At 42.9% G+C, this 9,153-nt stretch overlaps 1 protein-coding gene across 1 annotated transcript; it reads right to left on the bottom strand.

Annotated features, from left to right (window-relative positions):
• Positions 1 to 4,841: 4,841 nt before the first annotated feature.
• On the bottom strand, positions 4,842 to 6,629 carry LOC149943691 (uncharacterized). Its single transcript, XM_090176145.1, has 4 exons — positions 6,534 to 6,629; positions 6,024 to 6,488; positions 5,677 to 5,913; positions 4,842 to 5,486 (listed from the first exon to the last, which is right to left on the bottom strand). The coding sequence occupies exons 1-4, from the start codon at positions 6,627 to 6,629 to the stop codon at positions 4,842 to 4,844; spliced, it is 1,443 nt and encodes a 480-aa protein (XP_090032271.1).
• Between the last annotated feature and the right edge of the window lie 2,524 nt (positions 6,630 to 9,153).

The raw sequence follows: 9,153 nt of genomic DNA on the forward strand, positions 1-9,153 counted from the left end.
TTCTCGATGCCGGCAAATGTGACCACATCGAGCCGACGCGGTTTCGAGGGAGATACCGGCACCCCGTGCTAACTGTAATATCCTCATATATAAATATATTGCTTATAATTGGGAAGGCTTTGACATTTGGGGCTTTTCGAATTGGCGCGCGGAAAGAGGCGAGAATTCGAAAAGCACGCGTTTTGAAATTTTAAAAAAGTAGTTGATTATTAAAATATAGAACCGAACGGATTAGTTTTATTTCACTCCATAACCTTACTAAGCCTAATATCAGGAAAACACGACATTGGCGACGGAGATGGGATCTTCTAGCAGCGAATAATCGTGAACCACTTTACATTTAACGATGGCGTTTCCACCACCTAATATACCACCATTTGCCGTTCAAGAATCTCGGGAAGATGTTGGGTTTCGTTGGAAGAAATGGCTCAACCGGTTTGACGTATTTTTGGACGCGTTCGCCATCACTGATCCTCATAGAAAAAATCTATGCTATTGTACTACGCTGGACAAGAAGTTCACGATATTTACGACACACTCCAGTTAGCCGGCCACCCAGTGGCACAAGTTCAACAAGCCGCCGCGGCCGTTGCTCCTCAACTCGATGAATACGCTACAGCAGCAATCGTACTCAATAACTACTTTTTACCACGAAGAAATTCTGTAGTGGAGGAATTCAAGTTCGGCCAAGCGACTCAATTACAAAATGAGTCCATTGATGACACTAACCCTATGGAAAAAATTGGCACCCCGTGGCTCTAAACTCTCACTTTTACACTACTACTTCCGTCAGTCGCGACGCATCATGAACCAGGGGGTGGAAATGTAAAAGGAGGCGTTCTTATTAACGCGGCACTCACGCGAATGTCAATCGCGTCAAGAGGACGTAATATTTAGGGAGCCAACAATGCGCCACCTGGAGTTGATTGATTTTAAGGGGAGGGGCCAGGTTCGTATCCTAGAGCTGCGACGGGATATTCAGGAGATATTTTAAAGAAGTATATTAGTAATCCAAGTTTGGAATTACAATGCCCGCCGGCCTCCCCTGAACCAAGGATCCTATATGTTAGAAGGATAGGTAGCCCTCCGGCCAGCCCGTGTTTTCAAAACGCCGGCAGCGCCGTCGATATTAAGAGAGCCTCTAAACGTGGGAAGTCTTGTTTCTATTCCCTCAAGGACAAATTTAAAGACGTGACCCACCGACGCTGCTGTCATTTTTCGTCCCTCGCCTCATATCCTTCTAACATATAGGATCCTTGCTTGAACGCTCCTTATATAGCTTCAAAAGCCCGCCGCCGCCGACCCTCAAACCCAAGATAAGCCTCCGCCATCTCTCCACTCATGCACGAACTGTAAACAAGTAAAACCCACCGAGGCTTCCCGAAACAGCTCCCCGTTACATCTTCCCTCTCCCCAAAAAGGGAAGCCTCGGAAAAACCACACCAACCAAAAAAGCTTTATTTGATAAAACCACCAGAACAAAATTCAATTTGACCAGTATATACCATATAACTCCTGGACATTCTTCAATAAAACTAATGCCAAAGGATCCACCTCACAAGTCCGTAAAGCCGTAAAAACCGAATTACCTCAAGGCCTCCCTAACAGTCTTAAACGGACGACCCCCAACCGCTAAAGATGAAAAAGTAAAGTTATCCAAGCTCAACACCCGGCCCTGGCTAGGATGATCCCGCAGATACACCGCAACCTGAGGACCCGACCGCATCTTTTCCCGAACCGGCCCCGGGGTAACGTAATAAACATCACGCCGAGGACCCATCTTCCGACCAACCAGCAACCGGGTCCACCCATAACGACCCGGCAAGGTCAACGCATCACCAGAACGCGGTTCACTCCCGTCCACGTCACCCGGAGCTGAAAACCCAGGAACCAGAGATCCATCCCCTGAACCATCCGAGGTAACACCAGGAGTCGATAACACCGGAGAACAGTCCGACAATACGCCAACCGAGCCCTCCGAAGGACCTCCCCGGGCAGCCACCCCTTCCGAAACCAACTCCTCCTGCAAGCAGTCCAGTGATAACGTACCATCTGAACCCACCGATGTCCCACTCAAATCAACCACCTCCTCCGCATCAGTCATCGCATCCAAGTCCGAGCCCTTTAAATACAATTTCAATTGATTAATATGCCAAGTACCCGCCGATTTGCCTGTAATATTTTATCAAAATTTGCTGATATGATGAATACATAGCTACGCGTTGTGACCTGTCCACCGGAATTAATCATTTTATAAGTCACTTGAACCTTAGGCCTATTTGATTATTAATACATTAATTTTAAATAACACTTGATGCGATAAATTGGCCGGAACGTTAAATGAAAATATATTTAATGCAAATGTTACTCTTTGTCATAGCAAAACGTGTTATCTTTTGAAAAAAGATCAAAATGCGGTGCAGCTTGAAAAGTGACAGTTCTATTTTCAGTATAATATTTGTCAATGTCGGCCAACGAGTTCGGGAAATCTGGTTTATTAGGCAGAGGGATCATAAGTTTATCTTTCTGTGTTTACGGTCTATTACTTTATTTTAACCTCAATAACACAAAGAGTCGATTAAGGGTCTCCCTTTGGTCGAAAAGGTGCTTTTGGGTCCTGGTCCAAATGCCGACTCTAAACGTCTTGAAGGGTTTTGAGATTAGTCCGCGTAAGTACGTTTTGATCCCTTTTAAAGTCGGTATAGTGACCTTATATTTTGGACCACTTGCCGACTCAAAAAGCCCTTACAATGTTAAATATTAATGTTAAAGAGAAACGAACGACAGATAAGCACAGAACAAAAATGTATCAACTAAATATGAATACTTTACTTCCTTAAATACAAGTAATGGATCTCAATTGCGAAAAATATCTCGAATATTCAGAGCTTTGCAAAACTGACATTTAGTTCACCTCTCTCGAACTTTTTGTTGTTCGTTCGCCCAAAGTTCACTGCATGAATAATTCGGACCCAAACGTACTACTTATCTCTCTCAGCATGATTTCGGCAACACTAAAGTTTGAAAAAATTTCTCCCACAAATAATTTTTTTTCAATCGAGTCTTGGTACAAAGGTTCTTCGGAGAAAGGGAAAACTGGGTGAACGCTTTATTTGCGGTTGCTCTGCGAAAAGTTCGAATATTGAACGAATCTTTCGTGAATTTTGAAATAGAGCGACCATTGGGGGAACGTGTTATTTTCGCTTGCTCTCCGAGAAGTTCGATAAATGAACGAAACTTCTGTGATTTTTAACATAGAGGGACAATTGGGGGAACGTTTTATTTGCGGTTGCTTTGCGAAAAGTTTGATTAATGAACGAATCTTTCGTGAATTTTGAAAGAGAGTGACAATTGGGGGAACGTGTTATTTTCGCTCGCTCTCCGAGAAGTTCGACAAATGAAAGTAACTGCTGTGAATTTTAAAATAGAGCGACAATTGGGGGGGAAGTTTTATTTTCGCTCGCTCTCCGAGAAGTTAGATAAATAAATGAATCTTATCCAAATTTGGGAAAAAGCTTCATTTGTGGCAAGTTTCACCTATTGAGTTTAGTAAAGGAATCTTGTCATAATAATTTTATTGACAGTTTATAAAAATTTATAAGGCGAAAGGATTTTTAAGCGAAGACGTATTGCTAGGTTTTTCGTATAGGAAATTTCATTTTTCCAATGGTTTTCCCTAAAATCTGGAATTCGCTCATCGGGTATGATTTTCCTCAACCCTTATCAATACCTTTCACTCTTCGAAACTTTAATCTGACCTCGCAACAATCAAAATTTAAGGTAAAGTACTGTGTATGAGCAAAAATCTATATATATAAAATCTAATGTTTGTTTGTTGGTTTGTATGTTTGATTGTATGTTTGTATATTGGTTTGTTACTCTTTATGCACGCCCAAGATAATTGTCGGATTCCAACGAAATTTGGTCTGCGGCGTTATGGCGCCTGCCTTCAGGTTTTAAAGGTGTCTTGAGTTTGCTAACCTTTGTAGTTTTTGCCCGCGGGCCCAATAATCCGTGACCGCAAGACCGAAGCACCTTGATCTCGCGCTGTCAAGAGACACGGGTATTCTCTCGCTCCTCGGGCCGGGTTAGACTTTGGATAAAATATAATTTATTGAACTGAATTACATAAAAAGCGTCAGCGCTTATTGGCTCAGCATCGTTTACAAAAACAAATCAAAAGAAAGACAAAAAAAAAAACGAAAATAAGGAACGGATTAGGTCCATCCCATACATTTGTCCAATCTAGTTTTAAAAGCACCAACTGAAGAACGCGATTTTACAGCAGACGGGAGATATTTTTAAGAATTTACCACACGATGAGCGAAGAAAGTTCGTTTGGATGACGTAACACATCTGGTTTTAAATATTTTTAAAACCGCTCCAAACCACTTGAAAGAATTTTATCTGTGGGCAGATCATATAGCCCATGCAAGAGTTTAAAAGTCTCAACTAAATCAATCCGCTTACGTCTGGTTGCTAGAGATTGCATTCCGAGCCTCTTCAAGCGTTCTTCGTACGAGCACTGGCGAAGGCGAGGAACCATGATCATGGTAGCTTTACGTTGCACACGCTCTATGTCCTTAATCAAATGCGGACTCCATTTACTGGAACAGTATTTTAGGTGCGGGCGCATATACGTGTTGTATAGAATCTTGACCGATTTCTCATCGAGATGAGAAAAAGAGCGCCTTAGTAGGTAGAGAACATGGGACGCCCTTGCCACTGCCGCACGAAAGTGGACGGTGGGGCCCATAAGACTCGAGACTTGAATACCCAAACCACGGACCTGGTCAGTGGGAACCAAAGGCCGGCCGGACGAGTGGTAGGTAAAGCGAGGATTATTTTTCCCGAAATGCAAGACCGTAGACGTAGTAGCGTTGAAGCTCAAGGAATTGGTGCTGGCCCAGGCCTCCACGGCAGTGAGATCCTCCTGAAGTGTGCGGCAATCCACTTGAGTACGAATGCGGCTTCCTACTTTGTTGTCGTCTGCAAACAGACGATTGTTTCACAGCCATGGGTAGATCGTTGATGAAAATAACATATAGCACAGGGCCCAAGACTGAGCCCTGGCGGACCCCGCTGGTGACCGGTTGCCAAGCAGACGTTGAACCCCGGTGGTAAACGCGCTGGCTACGGTCAGCCAAGAAAGAGCCTATCCAGTTGATAAGTGTCGGCGGAACTTCCCGATTGCGCATCTTGGACAGCAACAATGAGTGCGGGACCGTGTCAAAAGCTTTTTGAAGATCTAAGTAAATCAAATCGTAGTCGTGGCCGTCATCCAACGCGTCATAGACCTCGTCGAAGGTTGCCAAGAGATTTGTGAAACACGACCGCCGGAGAAGAAAACCATGTTGTGTGGCAGAGAAGAAACCACGGCTATCCAGCTGAGCGACAACCGAGTCTCTCACAGAGGTTTCCAGATTCTTGCAAGGAATGCACGTGAGACTGATTGGGCGGACGTCTTCCACTTTGTGACTGTTAGGCTACGTTTTCAGAGGAATGACGCCAGCCTTTTCCCGTAGACAACGATTGCTCGTAGATAACAAGCAGAGGGCCAGCCAGAATTGATACATCTTCTTTTAGGAGACGAGGGTGGACTCCATCTGGACCGGGAGATTTATCGATTTTAATGTTCGACAAAGATCGCTAGACTAGGCTGTATGTCAACCCAACCGGATGGGGTTTGGTGGAGGCTTTGGGCTCAGAAAGCGGAGCGAAATCGCCGAGAAAGGCCGCTTCAGGGTGAGGCTCCGGATGAAAGACCGATAGGAAGAAGTCATTCATGAGACCAGTGTTGGTAGTAGGATTACCAGGCACCTGACCATCAGGAAGTTCAAGGACCACAGGAGGAGCCCTGTGCTTTGTAGTTCGTCCATCGTAGTCGAAGAACGCCTTGGAGTTCGAACCTACCTGTTCGACGAGGTGGGATTCATAACTATATTTGGCTTTTCAAATATGGGAGACGAGAGCATTGCGGTGAACCGAATACTGATGACCAATATCGGAAGTTCGATGTTTACGGTAACGATGAAATGGCCGACGCTTGGCCAGGATTGGGGCTGAGTATCTTTGGTCCACCGGGGTTTACGACGAAGTTTATTGGTGTTGCATGGCTTAGGAGTAGAGACTGGCACCGCTTCAGCTCGTGCTGAGAAGATAATGTTTGTGAAACAGTTGTAGTTGCGATCAATGCTATTCCTAGGAGATATAAGAGACCAGTCTTGGAGGCGCAATGCGGCTCTATAAAGTACGTAGTCCCCACGGCCGTAAATGTATTTAGGCTCCGAAGGCAAGGCAACGTCTGATCCGTCAGTCAAATTGTATGCAATTTGAAATAGCAGAGTGGCGTGATCACTTTTCCCAAGTGGGGCATTAATTTTCAAAGACGAAACATGATCAAAGTCAAAGGTAAAGACAAAATCCAATATATTAGCCTGATCAGTTAGGCCATCGACGTGTTGGTGCAAGAGGGCTTCCAGACAGGTCTGAATAAATTTTTAATCTAACGACCGCATGCCTCGCGAAGTTACAGAGTTCATCCAGTCGATAGAGGGAGCGTTGAAGTCCCAAAGGATAACCACACGATCACCAAATCGACAAACTCGGCTTATGGTGTTCAATAACATTTTATCAAAGTCAGCGGTAGCAGACGGCGAACGATAGCAACAAACCAAATAAAACAGGAACGAGAGTACAGGTCGGAATCAGCAGACTAAGATGTTTCTAGACGATGAAGTTGCGTTGAAACTTCCTCCCAAGGATGCTCTCACATACATGAGACAACCGCCTTTACGAGATGAATAATCACAACGAAAAGGGTAGTATCCTTGAAGAGCATAGGCGGTGTCAGTAATTCCCTCGTAAAGCCAAGACTCAGTGATAGCAATCATATCGGTGCTGTTACGAAATACTACAGGTCGCAGTTCGGTTAACTTGCTTAGAATCTATTCAGCGTTGGTGGATAAAAACGTAAGAGCAGTAGGGATGGTATCCGCGATGGCAAGTAACACCATAGGAGTTACGGGAATGGTAGGTAGGGGAATGGTAGGTACGGGAATGGTAGGTACGGGATGGAATGTTGGTGCAAAAGGCGATAATCCGGAAATCAAGATAGTTGAAGGCGAGATTACGTTGTAGTCGCATAATCCTACGTGGATTTTTATGCCCATTTTACGCTCAACATATATCCAAAAGTAAAATATAAGTGTGACACCGTAAAACATATTTTTCTTTAATTATCGGGGAATCCTACCTTGGGCTGCAGTCGCGTAGCAAAAAAATTAAGTTTAAGTGGGTTACTGGGCGTTTCGGCTAGTCTAAAATAAAGTGATGAAAAATTGGCACCTGACGGAAACATTAATCCCAATGAACCTAGAGGGAGTCTGCCTATAAAGCTAATTATTAAATAAAGGATTATCGGGATACGCACACTTCTCAGGTATACGTATATTATACACTTCCGCTGTAGCTTTGTTTTTATCAAAAATTGTATCAAATATATATATACACTCAACTCATACGCCTTTAAACATAATATTAATTGTAGGCTTACAGGTGATAGTTCTTCGCATTCCTAATATGTAATTATATTTTTGGTATAGATCCCGCATTGTAACTATTGTGAATATTTCCAGCAACTACAATGCCCATGAGAAGTCGGGATTTGGGTTTGATGATTTTCTATTTGGGTTTACTTTTTCTCTGGGGGAGTAATTTTTACTTCGCCGACTGAATAAAACGATATAAGAGGCAGTGCCGTGTTCAATTGGGCCTACCATTGACTGTACTTTTACCACCGTCTCCACCGACTCTTAACATTCACATACTTCGCCCGGCCCCTCCCCCCCTCGACGAATTTTTGGTGCGTATTCTAGTTAGTTTTTTTGATACAAAAATACAAAACAAATAAAATTAGGTGGTGACATCAATGAAACTCGACGCGAGTGTCTTGAACACCTGAGAAATTGGGGGGTAGGGGAATCGGAAAATGGGATCAATGTGTACAAACATGGACACTGTATCTCTAACCGGACGGGAAAAGCAGCTTAAAAAAGTATCCCCCCACTGTCCGTTTGCGTCCTACTTCGTGTTAGCTCAAATAGTCGGCCGTATTCGATTCTCAGGGCCGTCAAGGTCATTCGGAAGTGTAAGCGTCCGCGATCTGTTTAAAATAGCGCGGGCCACGGGATTATCGGAAAATTTAGGTGAAAGTTTAATTTTAAAGTAAAAGGTATTTCAAATGGAGCATTCTTACAATGGAAAGTAGGTACTATTAATTTTATAAAACGAATTATGGCTTTTAAAAACTTAAAAAAATTACTTTAGATTAATTTTATGCTAAGCCCAAAAAAAATCAAATCAAAGTATTTTATTTTTTTTAGTTAAGTTGGTTGTCAAGGGGCCAAGTCTTCAAGCGACTTGTCTATGTACTTATGTTTTGAACCATTTAGAAAATCTAATTTGGGGAAAAAACTTGAACAGTTGGATGACAATTTTTATGGAATCATGGAATTGAAGGAGGAGGAAAAAAACTGTGCAATAATTTTTAACCATAATGTTGTTAAAAACGTAGCATATTAACTAAAGAACTGATATTTAGTCCATAAGTCTATTTGACACGGACACGTTAAAATACAATATAAAATTACCTCCTAAATAAAACTAATTTAATGAAATCCGAAGAATGCTGTTACGAAATACTACAGGTCGCAGTTCGGTTAACTTGCTTAGAATCTATTTGACACGGACACGTTAAAATACAATATAAAATTACCTCCTAAATAAAACTAATTTAATGAAATCCGAAGAATGCTGTTACGAAATACTACAGGTCGCAGTTCGGTTAACTTGCTTAGAATCTATTCAGCGTTGGTGGATAAAAACGTAAGAGCAGTAGGGATGGTATCCGCGATGGCAAGTAACACCATAGGAGTTACGGGAATGGTAGGTAGGGGAATGGTAGGTAGGGGAATGGTAGGTACGGGAATGGTAGGTACGGGATGGAATGTTGGTGCAAAAGGCGATAATCCGGAAATCAAGATAGTTGAAGGCGAGATTACGTTGTAGTCGCATAATCCTACGTGGATTTTTATGCCCATTTTACGCTCAACATATATCCAAAAGTAAAATATAAGTGTGACACCGTAAAAC

This window comes from Leiobunum rupestre, chromosome 5 (assembly GCF_980474605.1).
Source record: "Leiobunum rupestre chromosome 5, qqLeiRupe1.1.hap1, whole genome shotgun sequence".
Lineage (NCBI taxonomy): Eukaryota > Metazoa > Arthropoda > Arachnida > Opiliones > Sclerosomatidae > Leiobunum > Leiobunum rupestre.

Bases quoted from the DNA above. Each gene is read 5' to 3' on its own strand.
- LOC149943691 (XM_090176145.1), bottom strand. From the start codon at position 6,629: ATGTTATTGAACACCATAAGCCGAGTTTGTCGATTTGGTGATCGTGTG. The intron at 6,489-6,533 runs GTAACTTCGCGA...AAATTTATTCAG, and splicing joins CTATCGACTGGATGAACTCT to ACCTGTCTGGAAGCCCTCTT. The intron at 5,914-6,023 runs GTAAACATCGAA...CTCGTCGAACAG, and splicing joins TCGGCCATTTCATCGTTACC to GTAGGTTCGAACTCCAAGGC.